The sequence below is a fragment of the Stegodyphus dumicola genome, chromosome 9 (assembly GCF_044657685.1).
Source record: "Stegodyphus dumicola isolate Sdum_Otavi_A_Nest chromosome 9, ASM4465768v1".
In the NCBI taxonomy this organism is placed as follows: domain Eukaryota; kingdom Metazoa; phylum Arthropoda; class Arachnida; order Araneae; family Eresidae; genus Stegodyphus; species Stegodyphus dumicola.
The window spans coordinates 29,674,262-29,690,768 of NC_140776.1; the positions used below are offsets into that span (position 1 = coordinate 29,674,262).

General features: G+C 33.6%; 1 protein-coding gene across 1 annotated transcript in view; it reads left to right on the forward strand.

Moving 5' to 3' along the window:
* The first annotated feature begins 262 nt into the window (after window positions 1-262).
* Window positions 263-16,507, forward strand: part of LOC118186273 (uncharacterized) — a 133,048-nt gene continuing 116,803 nt past the window's right edge. The window contains exon 1 of the mRNA XM_035356364.2: window positions 263-716. Coding sequence (XP_035212255.2) covers window positions 662-716 — 55 coding nt within the window. The 5' untranslated portion in view covers window positions 263-661. The remainder of the gene's footprint in view (window positions 717-16,507) is intronic.

The window sequence follows — 16,507 nt, forward strand, 5'->3', positions numbered from 1 at the left end:
TCAAATAACTTTTTTCAAAACATGTTTTATTTATGTTTCTTCATCCTAACTAAATTTTGCACGGGAAATCAATTTCAAATAATTTATCAACTGGGAAAATATCATTATTAGTAGATAAGTAATTTTCAATACCGGTCACTTCAAAGATGCATTTAATACTCCATCATCTTTACCCCTTGTAGATTTTGTGCGCTCATGCAGCGCCACCTGCTGGCAGACAACGTACTCATGGCCCCGTTAAGTGAACTGAAACTGAAGTTGCCGCTCCTTTCGGTGCTAGAATCAAAACGAGGTGGTAACGAGCACGAGATCTTTGGGCTGCTACCGAAAAAGAGACACAGTTTACCTCATTTGCTTACGGCTTCAAATTGAAGGTTCTGATGACTTGAGTTCTGTTGTTATAAATGTCGCAGTATTTTTTACTATCGTCAGCATGCGGAAGGATTACTGTTATACGTGGACTTGAAAGTCCACAAGAAGGATATTTGGTTTTTATGTGTTCAAAAATTGTGTGTCTCACGTGAATTGGTGTTCACGACGGGCCATGTGAAGTTAAGTCTACATTTGTTACCTGGCTACTGCTGCTTCGCTTCTAGAAGTCATATTTTTATTTGGTCATCTTAATTTCATGCCATATAGCTCTGTATTTTGAAAAATCATCATGAAACTTCTTCAGTTCTCATATAAGAATTTCTGGTGCACACTTCTAGCTATCGGTAAGTAAAAATAACTTTTTATTTCTTATGTATAAATAGCTGTAAATCATTTCCAAATTATTAATTAGGAAGAAAGTTCTGGTAGTATATTATTAACATAGCGAGCATTATGTAAACAAATACTCGAATATGTAAAAAGAACGAACAAACTCTTAAAAAGTGTTGCGTTTTTCCTTTATACCAGTGGTCTTCAAACTGTCGACTCGTGGAGCATAGAAATATTAGTTTTTTTTTTTTTTTTTTCTTTTTCCCATCCTTTGAAAAATGTATCTTAAAATAAATTTATCGTAAGTTAATGTTATATGTATTTTATGTAAAGATAATTAAAATATTTTAATTATCACAATTATTAAAATTAATTTAATTTACTCTTAATAGCATTAACACGTGTCCAGGTGTCATTTATCCTTACAATATATTTAGCGTTTGGGGTGTAGTTGCATTTTAAAGGTAACAAAATGTATATTTATATTTCTTAATGAAGAAACTCTAGTCAAGAAGTGAATTTATTTTCTTTTGAAAGTTTTATTTCGACTCGCAGGATTTGACTCGTGGAACTATGTGTCCCCGAGGAGCATACTTTGAAGACCACTGCTTTATACTGAAAGTGAAAACGAGTCTAGTGGTTTATTTACTTTCCTTTCGAACGTTTGGTTCGATTTTGAAGCATTATTTTGTGTTAAATTTTGTTAAAAGTTGTGGAATTTTTCCTATGAAGTTAAGTTTCAAAGATACTTTAAAATATTTAGACCATCAGCTAGTAATTGCCGGCTGTTGTATTAAAAAATTTTCAAAACTATTAAAAACTATTGAGATGTATTAAATGTAGTTATTTCATTAACTATAAATTTCATTCACTACTACAAAATCTCAAACTATCCAATGTAATGTTGTGTTTTGTCAAATTGTGAAATTTTTCACTGGAAGTTTAGTTTCAAAGATGCTTTAATATCTAGAATATTTAGACATCAGCTCGACATGCTGCTTTATTAAAAATATTTTCAAAAATTATCCAATTTCTGGTTGCAAGTCTGTAGTTACTCTATGTTCTTAAGTACCACTTTAATGTATTAAAGAAACTTGTAAAAGACGTCAGCATTACTTTATGCAACATTCTTCGGTACTCTTGTTACCAGCACCGTATAAAGAAATGATGTATATAATGTACGTACAAATGTATGTGTGTGTGTGTGTGTGTGTGTATATATATATACACATATATGCATACACATGCATTTCTGAATCCGATAAGAGAACAGTATACATTATTCTATTTACTATTACTAAAAGAAAGAATGCATTAATCCCTTTCATTTTCTAATTTTAAACTTGGAATTGATGATTGGGTATCATGTGATTCAGTTGTTCTGTAACTTTGAATAGTTTTGATATTACCAAACAATTATGTAATGTGTCACATTAGAACTCTTCTTTGGAGTTAATACTTGACCTAATTTTTACGAAATTTCTATCCTCATGATTGTTGGTTATCTAAGACCAATAACTCGTAGTTATGTAGGAACCGCCGGGTGGGGGCGAAGAACTTTTATGTACTTTTCGGCACTTCATCCGAATTTGAAAATGAGACAGTTTTAAGTAGCGGCATGTTTGACGGTATAAGATAAAGATATATCTGAGAAACATGTACCTTAAATAGAATTTAGAACATAATTGGGTTAATGTTTTTATGATCCAAATTTCGAAACTTAATTTGTGAACTTTCTGATTAAATATAACGATCGAATTCTTTATGGTTACACATGAATGTGAAGATGAGACACTCCGAATAATCGGCAAGATTCGCCAAGCATATTTTGGTCTTCCCCTTTCTTTTGGTGACCAAGCCAACACTAAAGTGGTCTTAGGTTTTGCCTGCATCTCCCAACAGCATGCAGAATTCTTATTAAAAAAATTAACTTGCAAATTAACTACCTGTACTAAAACTCGCATGTGTTTAAAATGCGAATTTTAAGGCGTTGGCCAAGTAGAGGATCATTGGGTTTTTCTCAATCTGTAACAGAATTTAAATTCCGTTCACGCAGAGTCAAGTTTGTGATTTCAATTTAGGTCGAGTGACAGTCATTACTGTCGCAGCTGTATTTGTCACGTTTGTCTTCTGTCTCACCTACAAGGCTAACAGATCTAAATATCTTCATTCGTACGAATGTTCATAATTTCACTTACGCCTCAATTCATTATTTTCTACGCTTGTTATTTCTTTATTAATTACTAGTTTATTCTTGTCAACCAGTTGCTGACCTAATAAGGACTTCACTTTTATTCAAGATTATGTTCGGAGATAAAAGAAACTGAATGTGTAATTTTTAGTGAGTTGCCTCATGCGTAACGTAAATACACTTCATTTACATTTGAATCCCACGAAAACTTCCTTTCTAAAGGAGAGTTCGTGTCGTTTCCCATCAAGAATCTATCAGGCTTTAGTAAACGAAATGTCTATTCTATTTCAAAACTGATAGAATAAGTTACGGTATTCTTCTGGTATCAGGACCAGATTCAAAATGTATGTATATATGTGTGTGTACATATATGCACATACATACATGCTCACATTTCTGAATCCGGTCCCGATAACAGAATAGTACCTAAGTTGCAAATGAAATTGAAATATATGGATAACTGCAAATATGAGCTTGCCTGTATTGGGTATATGGCAAAGCACGAGAGGGTTATACACGGAAGGCTTTCATGGAGATCTTTCGGATGGTCATATTTTATGCCTGAGATAGTGTGGGGGGGGGCAACCACGATAAACATAATTATCAATTCTTTTTAGCCATCGGGAAATCTGATGCATCGTCTTCGCCACTGATGAATCTGAATTTCAGAGTGGAAGTAAATTAAAGCGACTCTGATTTCTAAAATTAAAGCGCCCTAAAAGTGTTGTAAGGTTATAAAATATATTTATTTTTAAACTTGTAATAAAATTCCCTTAATAGAATTCCTGTCCCAAATATCAAAGTGTGTAAAATATAATTATACCGGGTTCTTTTCTATCTTCAAAATTTATTAACTGAATAATAATTTTATAACTTCAGATATTAACAGTAATTTTGCCATAAAAAAATAAAATTTATTCCCGATGAAATTTTATATTTCAACTTTTCTGGCTCAATTGTATAAAATTAAGCTAAAAATATTTCATTGAACACTATGAAACAAACGGACCTACTGACTGGCTTTCAACTCCTTGTCCTTTTATTTTCCCGTCTCGTTGGGAAAAGGGCACCAGCAGCCCTGCGGTTAAGTTAACGCAGATAATTTAATTCCAGACAAATGTGATGGCTGCATAAACGTTTTTGTATTTTCCTACATGTGTAACGGGCATGCGTTAATTGTTTTCTTAGAAAGTCCAGAACGCAATCATCCATCCCTCTAGGAAGATGGCCCAGAAATTCTTTGTAATCAAAGCAAACCATAGCCTGAAACGATGGATGGTTAAAAGAAAGTTTTTTTGATTGTGAACTGCCTAATGCTGAACTTGTCAACGTATTTGTGACTGCCCGGTAGTAAAGTTGCAGAACACTAGCAGTGTTCAATCTGTAATTCTGAAGCGGCCGAGCGATAAAAGTCGCTGAATACTGGTAGTTCGTCCCAAGGTTCCAATCCCGCGAACGGGTTGGCTGCATGGAGGGGGGTCGTAGTTTTCTTCATTTGCAACGTGTGTAGGAGCTAGTTTCCCTTAGAAAGTCTTCCACGAAGGCATCCCTCCGGTTAGATAGCCCTCGATGCTTTGCCGTATATCATAAAACCAAAGCTGATTAAATTTTGAAACAGATTTTGCAGTATTCTTTTAAAACCATTTGCTGAAGAGATTCTTCTTCAAATATTTCTCGCATTTGTCCAATTTTAAGATACGAAGGCGAAGCTAATATTCAACGAGCAATTACTTTAATTTGCGGTTTGCTAGACTGAAGATTAATCTTTTCCTCCCCTTTTTTTTCGTTTTAGCTTCTAGAAATTCACATACAATTATTCTTATACGTTTTATAAGTTTTTTATTCAAGAAATCTGTCATTGCCACTTGTTTTACAGATGGTACGTTTATGAAACTTAAAGGCAGAGAGGGTAGTTTCGTGTAGAAATACCTCTTCTTCGACAGAATTTGCGTTTTGTTTCATCAACTTAATTACTAAGTGTTAAAACCTGGTTTTTAATCCTGTATATTGAGTATTTAGTACATTTTAATTCCACATCCTTATATTATTAGTTTTATCTTTGAAAATCGGGATGGTATATTTTTATTCCACATCCTAGTTTTATCTTTGAAAATCGGGAAGTAAAATTATGCAATGTACACCATTTAGAATTAAAGATCATAAATTAAAAAGCGCGTATAAACACATGTGCTTATATTACTACATTCTAATTTTGCGGAGAAGTCTTATAATTGCTGTTTTGAACAGTATTCTCGTACGCTTTTTTTTTTCTTTTCTTCATCCACCTTTCCCTAGTATGTTGTTACTCTAAGTCGGATGTTTCTAAATTACATGATGAAAAGGTCAGAAGATTATAAATATTGTGAACAGTATATGAACCTGGTAAGAAAAAGTACTATAAGGAAACATCGATTCAGATTTTCTTTCCAAAAGGGATTTCTGAAACCCGCTTCAGTTTTGCGTGATTGTATTGTATATCAGAATGAAAATCTCTACAAAATGATTACCAGTCAAAATAGTGCTGTTTTTCAAAGCGACTTAAAATAGAACTGAAACATAGTTGACTATAAAATGCCTTTACTTACAAAGCGTTAATTGTTCGATATTAGTTTAAAAGTATCTTAATTTTCTACGAAGTCATCCCTCCCTTAAAGGCAGGTAGCCCTCGAGTGCTTTGCCGTAATCTAATAAACCAAACCAAGTATCTGTTAAGTTAAAAACTCCAGCATTACGTTTAGTGGTTAGAAATAAGGTTAGATTTATATCTGTAATTTAGCTGAACTCTGTTACGTATTGCTTTCAGATATTTTTATTGAAATCTTTATCTTGCTGGATCTCCTTCTAGAATCAGAAAAGGGACATAAGGTGAATATAAAGGGTATTTACAATTAGTGCAATCACCTCGACGTTGATTGATAATTTTTACAATAGAAAAGGAATAATGCAAATTATAATCGCGAATAATTTTACTTCATGCATATTTTTCATTTTAATTAGTTCTTAGTCCGTAATTAAATAATCAATAAACGTATTTAAAAGCGTTTTTGTTTATTTGTAATGGTGGGTACTTCGTGGTGATCGAATAACATCGAGACAATTTTCCATCTTTAGCGATTCTAAAAACTGAATCACTACAGAGAGGTTTGCTCAGTTTGCAAGCAGATCTCGTAAGTGGATATTTTTTTTAAATTGAATTTAGGATAAATACTGCGATTTAGCTATAAAAGTCATTGCAACTCTTATTAGAAGTAAAACGTACTAAAATTACGACTTTGCTAGTTAAAAACGGAAGAATATTTTTGCTCATGGTTGCCAGATTTAGGTGTTTTTTCTGAAAATTTCGGCAGCTTCTACAAGTGGTTGCGTTAATCCGCAAGTATCATGCAAAGTGAGAATTTGTCTGGCGCATAATAGCCCTCGAGGTTTTGTGCCATTTAAAAAATCAACCAACCATGCAAAGTGAGATTATTTATCATTTCAGTGAAACGACACATACTTTCCTTTTTGTCTGGCTTTCATAGAATAAATGATTCTCCTTTCGAAATCCGGCATTGTAGAAATTTGTGACTATATTGAGGCACATGAATTATGTCTATCTTAAAGTCCGCATGAAAATATAATGGAACAGAAACAGAGGTCCTTGGGTGATTTTATTCTAACAAATATAAAATACGAGATTACGTTTATATAGCTAATCTTGCTGTACTTTACTACCTAAATTAAATGGACTATTATAATCAGATAAAATATACTCTGAAACATTTGATTACTGAAAAAAAAAATTAAGTCCATTTGATGTGCATGCGGTTTAAGTTTCATAATTAAAAAATTAAATGCCTTAAAGAATAAATTGAATTTAAAACTGTAATCGTATTTTGAAATGACGCATCGTAGAAAGCAAATTATATTCTATCGCTAAAATATCCCTTTAAAGGTTTTATAAAAAATTAAGTAGATTGCACAAAATACAAACTTGTATTTTAGCTTTTAATTGCTCAACAATACTTCAAAAGTCACGGATCTGCTAAGACTGAGTGATTAAAAACCCTGAACATCTATCTATACTTCAGAACTTGGATTCGTATCTAAAGGGACTAATTGAATTACTATCCTTAAGCAAAATATCCGTTCGAGCCCAAATCTTCTCAAACTCTTCCAAAATATTTGACCTCTTATAAGTTTGCTATGCAAGAGATTTAATGCGATACTTCTATTTTCTGGGCATATTTACATTAAAAAATTGGTTATTTTGTTGGAGTAGTTATTGGCGCCGAAATAACTTGGCTGCATGCGTTTTCGTGTCTTTTCTTATAAGCAATAGGGCTAAAAGCTCTCAGTAACCAGTAGCCGAGTAGGGTGGCTTATATGAAGTTTGTTTTAGTATAAACCAAAACGGTGAACGGAAATAAGAACCAGTTTTCCTTGGAAGTCTTACTTTCTCTTGGAAAATAGCACAGGCGTTTTTGCCAAAATCCATTGAACAGCAGACAGATTCTGAAGTCCATGTATAACTAAAAAAGCCACAAGTGCATTTCTATAATTAAATAATCCCGTATAGCATTGGTGTTTTTGCATAATCCATTCAAGAACAGACAGTTTCTGAAGTTTATATCTAGCTAAAAAAGACACAAGTGCATTTCCATGGTTAAATAACCTACCTAGCCAATTCAAATCTTTCAATTTATGCAACTTAAAATTCTATCTCCTAATTTTTAACAATGTTTTTTAAATTCGCTACTGATCGTGCCGGAACGTTCTTCCAATGTTTCATTAGTTTGAAGAATTAATTTCTTAAGTTTTTTAACTGTCTCATCAACAATTTGGTAAGTGACATAGCTGGAAATGAAGAATTTTGCACTGTATGCCATAAAATTTCTAGTACTTTTGCAGCTATAAATGCTGTAAAAGCCAAATGGTGAAATTCGCTGCAAATTAAGTCTGAAATAAATGCGAAATTCTTAGCGCCCAGAAATTACATTTGTATTGTCCACATTCAATTTTCATGTAGTGTTATTCGTATGTTTAGGCCTGGTCATCCATTTCAAATGAACTTTAGGTTATAACTATGGCTACTTTATAGTTGTATTTAACACTTCCTAGATTAACATCTGTCTCTAAAGTTATGGAATTAATGTCTGAATTTATCGCACTGGCGATGTTATTGAAAGATATACTAATTAAACGGTAAAGGTGATGCAATATCTTTTATTTTTAGTGGTAGCACTTGAACATGCAATTCATTGGCTAGAGTGTTTCAAGGACACTCGACACAAGAAAAAGAACAATGTAAAATTTGGAACTTAAGTTGGTCAGACGGAAAAGTTAGTCTGATCTCGAAGCTTCTCTCTCTTGCCTGCCAGTGTCTGTCATATAGATTCCAGCCACTTTAGGGCATTCCTTAAGATGGGAAGCATCCATAACAGCGTTTCTTCCACATAATATACACTTAGATGACGAAACAATGCCAAATCGAAATGATCCGCGAGGCAATCATGTCCAGTCTCTCACTGAAGGGCTGCAACAGCGATTCGTCTTGGTGCAGTAGGTATTAAGAGTTTAAAAGAGAATTCCTCTTACGCTTTTCCTTACTTTGCTCTGCTTGCCTGGATTGAAAGTCATTTGTCATGCGTTCTTTAATTACTCGCACTGCAGAAGAATAGTTGATAAAATATTACGAAAATAGTATGACAAAAAATTTACATTGAAAATATCTCTGGTAAGTTCTATATAAATGCATGAATGACATATTTAGGCATGATTACGAACTAATTAGTCAAGCAGAAGTATTTATAATTGTGTTTTAATGCAAATTACGTTGGTCTTACTTGAAATAGAATAAAATGTTTCTGTAATTTTACCAGATCCAATCTATCATAGTGACGGAAACGTCGTTTGGAACAAGTGAGGCATTTCAAAGCTGGTTGTCGAGAGTAACAGTGAAATGGGAAAAAAGTTTTGTAGTTTGTTTACGTTTTTTCTTTTTCTGGAATTTTGAAATGAAGGAAAATAAGGGAAAATTATCGAAACGTGCACTCAATTTTGGTATTAATTTACATGTCTTTTGTCACTTCCTACGCTTTGTAAGCGGTCTTCGTAAAGATCTTGAGCGATAAGTGACTTAACGCTTTCCGTATCATTTATCCCTCTAACGACAAGTGCTCCTGTTGTTAAGCTTGCTCGATTTGCAGAAAGACTTGTTCCCTGACTAGCTATTCATCTTGGCAAAATGAGAAATGATAACTAAGCTGTCAATAATTGCTTGGTACTCGAGATACATGCAACTGTCGTCAGTTTGTCATGCATGAAATATCGTTGACTAAGCTGGTGTTTTGGTCATCATAATCCTCTCGTTAATTCATAATAATTAGTACACATGGTAGTAGTGGCTTGTAAGAGGTAAAATGTGTATAAAATCCCGTCATTTAAAATTTTTACACGTTGCCTAGTTTAATCCCATCATATAGCAAAAAATAGTCTTTTTCTTCTTTTCAGGTCTAATTTATTATGAGCAAAGTACTGTCTTTGTTATATCTGCATTTTTCCTGTTCACTGTATTGACCTTGAATACGTTCATAAGTCTATTAAATTCCTTCCACTGGTATAATACGTATGTTATATATATATATACGTTGTTGCTGATTTTCTCTCGTCTGACCCATAGTCAGCCCAAGCCCACGAAATTCCTCGTGGCAAGGAGCGCAAGTTTACTCCTGCCGTTGGCAACAGACCTTGAGCACCTGGCAAGTAACAATGCGATTTAGCTCAATTCCGCCCCCATTTTTGATGCAGAGCAACCCGGAGAGACGGGGCCGACGGTCTACCAGCAACCTCTCGAGAGAACTTTCGGCTCGCTGCATATTTAAAATCCCCATGTCGCACGGACACTATGCATTTACAAACATACATGCTTTCTCCGGGAACCAAACCCGGGCCCTTCGGCACTGTAGTCACCGACGCTAATTACTATACTGATTGGATGGCATACTGCATATGCATATTATATATAGATATCGATTTAATAGTAAAGAATTAAGTTCTAAATGGGACCAAAATATTTTAAATTTCAAAAAGCGCTAAAACTGCATAGTTTAATTTAATAAAAGGGTAACTTTTTTAATTAGACCACAAAAGATTATAATATCCTGGAAAATTTTACGAAATATTCAATTGAATTCAAGATAAAGAGAACATAGATATAATAAATTTTCGAACGCAATGTTTAGCAAATTGAATTAAAGTGTGAAGACTTTTCTAAAATTTTTAAATTGTGAAAAATACATGTAGATTATTCATATTTTAATATTTCGCATCGACTCGTGAGGGAGTAACAATTTAAACCATTAAAACCTGAACACTTAAAGAGTACTGAAAACATATTTCGTTCCTCTGGTTATTTGAGCATAAAAACTGAGATTAAAAAATAAGAGAAGTAAAACTCTGTGTTAAAACTCGGTCAAAAATATTTATACCCTTTTTCAAGGAGCTAAGGTATTACCTCAACACGATTTTGCGTCTCAAAACGTAAAAATTACAAAATAATACAAAGTTACAAATTAATTTGGAACCTTTTTCTTCTAATCAGTCTTTTGTCGTATAGATATAAATTTATAATTTTCAATTTAAAAAGCTTCAAACTTGAGATAGAACTAATGCTCTGATATTCAAAATAAGGTTTTGTATTTCAGATTGCTTCATTAAACAAAAGCGTATTCTTTTATTATTCCTGTAATAGGGATAGTTTTCCTTCTGAAAAATGCCCACAAGCAGCCGAGCTGTAATGTCGCTGAACGCTGGTAGTTCGGTCTGAGGCTCTAATCCTGCGAATAGGCTGGCTTCACGGGTCAATTTCGGGTTTTACTCGTGCGTATAATGTGTATGCGAGCCAGCTTCCTTTAGAAAGTCCTCCACGAAAGCATTCCTACCCTTAGAAAGATAGCCCTCTTTGCTGTAATTACATAAACCAAACCTTTTGAAAAAAATTCATTCAAGTTTGTCATTTTATTTTGCCACAAATGGAATTGAAGGGAATAAATATTTATTAGGTTTAACATCGTCTTTATACATTCTTCATTTATTTGAAAACTGTTGGTTAAATTTAGGATACTCGAAAAGGGAGATAAATGTGATCCTTTTCACTTCCTTGTTTTATATGTATCACTATCATCCTCATTTCATACTGGCAAATATATCATTAACAAAATAACTGAAATCAAATAATTCTAGTTTATCTACATATCTGAACCACGGAGAAAACTGGTTAACTACTAATGTCTATCACACTTTCGACTGAGGAGAAATTTGACATGTTCTTATTTCGGTACCTTAGAAGCCTTGAATTCGCTATATAAAACACATACGCAATCAATCTTAAGTTGATGTATTGACAGTTGTGACAGATTTTATTTGCACTGCGGCCATAAACATAATAAAAGAAAAATGCCAATGGTACGTTTCATTTCCAAACTAGAACATGAAAGCCGCGAAAATCCTTAACAATTAACTTTGAACATCGGTTCATGATCGATAATATATTTTTAATCATGGCAAATATAGAGATAATAATGAAGATGCCGTGCGTCTAAAAAGCGTCTAGAAAGGCTAGGACATTGTTATCCCAAGGCAATCAAGGACTGTCTGCCGTGGGAAGTCCTTCATAAAGGACGTTTTGAAGAAAACTAGCTTGCTTGCCGTTACGCACGGAGAGATGCATACTATGTAACCAGCTTATTCAGCCTCCAGGTACTGAATTTCGGGACTAATTTCAAGGGTTCTGAACAATTAACCATTTGCTCATTAGTGGACATTTTATGATGCTATTAATTGCATTTTATTTCTTAAACTAAAAAAGAAATGAAGTTTCATAGCGAAAAAATGCTTTAGCGTCTTAAAGTACTACTTTTTACAAAATGTGGAAGAATTACTGTATCAAATGCGCATATACAAGTGACGGGATTTGCTTGTTCAGTAAATCAGCCAATAGCTCCTGCCTATAGCGTTTTTCCATAAGGATACCGGTAAGAGAAAATTGATTGACTTGGAAAAGAGACTTTGAGAATTGACACTTGGAAAAGAGACTTTGAGAATTGACACTTGGAAAAGAGACTTTGAGAATTGACACTTGGAAAAGAGACTTTGAGAATTGACACTTGGAAAAGAGACTTTGAGAATTGACACTTGGAAAAGAGACTTTGAGAATTGACACTTGGAAAAGAGACTTTGAGAATTGACACTTGGAAAAGAGACTTTGAGAATTGACACTTGGAAAAGAGACTTTGAGAATTGACACTTGGAAAAGAGACTTTGAGAATTGACACTTGGAAAAGAGACTTTGAGAATTGACACTTGGAAAAGAGACTTTGAGAATTGACACTTGGAAAAGAGACTTTGAGAATTGACACTTGGAAAAGAGACTTTGAGAATTGACACTTGGAAAAGTTGCATGTTAAACTTGTGAGAACATCACAAAAAAACCTGAAATACTGGAGTACGGTGTTTTTATCCAGTCGACCATGTACACCCACATTACATGATATTGTAATAATAAGCCAAATTGCAAGAGTACGGAGAGAGATCGGAAATCAAAAGTAGGTTAAGCTTGCGCAAGTGGTACTTACCCCTTATGCGTACCTTTTAAATATTAAGCTTAATAACACGCCAACTGCGTCTCTTCCAACAAAATGACTTACCCCTAGACGGGCAGGCCATATTGTTTCACATCGTGTTTGCCTCCCTGTGATATTTATCAGCATGACTGAGAAGGAAATTATTCAATGCCTAAAAATGCAAAGGATCGGTGCACGATGTATATGCTGGAATTGATAATAAAATGAAAAAGCAAAAAGAAATCTGAAAGCTTTCAGATTTTAAATTACGCACAAAGGGACTTTTTTAACGTTTTGTGTGTTATCTTTATTTATTAAACACCAGATTCTTCGCATTTAAATCGTAAAATTCTGGTTAACAGCAGTATAGCAAAATAATCTTTAAATGAGCATGTCCTTTAGAATTTCCGATACACTCTCGCGCTGGAGTGTTGCCATTCCTCGCTGTGAAATACTTGAGTTTGTTAATCAAAAATTCTTTACTGTCTGACAAAATATGAAAAAGATAATAAAAAAATTCAAAATTAAGCTTCCAGATGCTCATATTCTGTAGAGGATTACGTTGTTAAAAAATTTAATAGCTCTAGGTACCGTTATTTTATCACAATGCGAGATTGTGCGAGAATATACATTTATGCAGATTCTCCATTACTTAATTTCTTTAAATAAGACGCAGGGTGATAATATTTGGTGGCAACAGTTTGAAAAGTGAATCAACGCAAAATGCCGAAACAAAATTAATAGCCCTTCTGAGCTAAAAATATCTTTATAATTATTGTTGTAATAAATTAAGAAAGATCCATTTATTACATTTGTTCAATTTTAAGCGTTGTCGTGTTAGGTTCGTGCCCATAAATTTTAATTTTATCCAAGACAATAGACTATATAAAATTTTATTGTAATAAATATCTGCAACGATAACACAAGGTATTATTACTAGACATAATTTTCGTTTTTTATAGACCCTACCATTTATGCCTATTTTTAAGTGGTACGATTTACGCAAAAAATCAAGTATAAGTTTAATTAGACAAGATAAATTAAATTATAATTAAGAGATAAATAAAATCGAAGTTTACTTTCTCAAGCAGACGTTCAAATAATCTCCACATAACAAAATACGAAGTAAACACTTAATAATACTCAAATCATTAAAACTTTGCTTCCCAAGCCATGCTACTGAAATTTCAGTTTGGGACTAAGTTGAGTCAAAGGCTGCCTTCTAAATCTTATTCAGAAAAGTTTTTAAAAAATTAACAGATTTAGTAGTATCTTCTGAATTTACACCTAATCTAAACTTAAACTTACTTCGAAGTAAATATTATAAATATTCAGACAACTTACTTTCTGCACCATTGAATAAATACTCCTGATTTTTTTTTCTGCTGCATTTTTGTCCCAATTCAAAAAATACATTCTTCATTCTTGACATAATTGAAAGTTTTTATATATTTGCAAACAGCGTTTATTTTATAAAATCTAAAATAAGTAATTGTTGCAGGTTTATAATTAAACCTACAAAAGAACAAAGAGCTTTCGTTCATTAATGATATACCTGGCTTAATAAAATTATATTTAGCGTTACTGAGCTAACTTTTATTTATACTAATAACAGTAAGAAATTTAACCATAATTTAATTGAAAGATGTAAAAGTTACGTAAGTTTGCAGACTTTCCTACGTATCTGCAAATAAAATCATACAATTTAGACATACGTTTCAAAATGTCTAATCATTCATTAATAGACATGATCAAAACTTTATTTTCAGAAAATACATTCAGTACTTTGATTGAAAATTGTGAAGATGGATGCAGAAGACTTATTTTACGCAACACATATTTAAGCAAAATGTGATGCTCGAAATTCTACAACTCGTGATATACCCGCTGAGGATTAAATTTCGCATCTCGGTTTTAACGGAAATACTTTTTTGCATATAATGTCTTGGACATATAACAGCTTTCTTCAAAACCCTATGCTGTGAGTTTTTGCTCAACGATTGTGCCATAAAATGCCTCCAGTATGTTGGAATACCGACTCAAACTTATCATTCTTTTTAACTTTTTATAAATGCATTGTACCAATTAAACTGCACTTTAACATTTCATTAACATATGGCTGCCGATTGGTAAAATCGCTGAATACTAGTAATTCAGTCCGGGATTTGAATATCGGTGAACGGACTGGTTGCATGGGCATTTCGGTGCTTTTCTCCATGTGTAACGTGTATACGAGCCACTTTCCCATAGAAATTCCTCCACAAAGGCATCCCTTTCCTTACGCAGATAGAGCCAACCAGCGGCCGAGTGGTAAAGTCGCTGAACACTGGCAGTTCGGTCAGAGGTTCGAATCTGCGAACGGCTGACTACATGGGCGTTTTTGTGGTTTTCCACATGTGTAACGCGTATACGAGCCAGTTTTCCTTGGGAAATTCTCCACGAAGGCAACCCTACTATTAGGCAGGTAGCCCTCGAGGCTTTGCCGTAATCATATAAACCAAACCTTCCGCCGATAGTCCTAGAGTTCTTTCCCCTAATCAAATAAACCAACCTACCAGTTCATCATAGAACGAAAGCATCCATTACTTTCGGCAGGTAGTCCACGAGTGCTTTGTCATAACCAACCTACCACTTTCCTTAGAAAGTCATCGACGAAGGCCTCCCTTCCATTAGCCAGATAGCCCTCCAATGCTTTGCCATAATCAAATAAATCAATTACTGCGATCTGTTCCCACTGTATTTATCACATTTAGAATAAACGGTAATGGTGATGATCTGAGAAGTTTCTAAAGTAGTCTTTTAAAATATTTCTAACACATTTTGAGTAAATTACTTTAGCCAGAATGTTTTGCCATTGAATACTGAAACCCTACTTATAATTATTATGCTTGATGGATGTTCTCGTGCGGTGTCTCATTCATCGCATCTATCCGAAGAATACAACAAAAAGCTTCTCGTGACCTCATTCTAACGCAGTTTATTAAAAAGGAAAAGCTATGAAAATCTCAACAGCGCAGTAATAATTTTAGACCAGTTTTTCGAGTTACTGAAATAAACTCAACCACCGTTTAATCCTCTCAAATACTGAAATACTAAGCCAGATGAATTCTTTAAACTATTTTTTCTACTTTAAAACTTTAAACTTTCTCTTGCATTTTAAACTATTTGAGTTTGTTTAAAATAGTATTTACTATGGATGATTGATTTTTTTAAAGACGTATCCTTATATTTCAAGACAGAAAATAATTAAAGAATCGGTCTACCTATTCACTATCGTATTTCGGCATGAGTACATCATGGTAACTATTATGACCGCCACTGTGGACTTGCATTTTCTGCATTTCAATCATTGTTTTGGTACTCCCATGTGGCTTTTTGTCTCCATGTTTCTGGATTTTTATAATTATGTAAAATTTAAATACCGTGTGCTTGAAACCGTTTTCTAACATTAGGAAGATAGACTACTAAGAGTTTGTAATATTTTAACTTAAGAATATGTAGCTTCAATATTTATATTTCAAAGGAGCGATAAAATCACTGAACACGGGTAGTACCAACAGGGGTTCGATTCCAAGCAAACAGACTGGCTGCATGGGCGTTTTCGTGTTTTATGCCTTGTGTAACATGTATACGAGCTAGTTTTCCTTGGAACGTCCTCCACGAAGGCATTCCCCCCGTAAGGTAGCTTTAGTGTGCTTTGCCACAGTTGCAGTAAACCCAAACCAGATCTATTTAAAAAAGTACTGCATAACATCTCTTAAAAAATAACTTTTTATAATATACTAAAGCTTATCTTGATGATTTTATGTTTTAAATAACCTTCTTTTTATGTAATTATTTAATTTTCTTTTAAAACCCATTCTAGTTATTAAAGGACCAAAACCATTCCCAATGTATCCAGTATAAATAGTAACATAGAGGGTCTGTCCGAAAAAATGTGTACACGCGTGGTATCTACGTATTTGTTACAAGTGTTTGTTTTAAATAAAAGAACGGGATCTTGAATTTATAT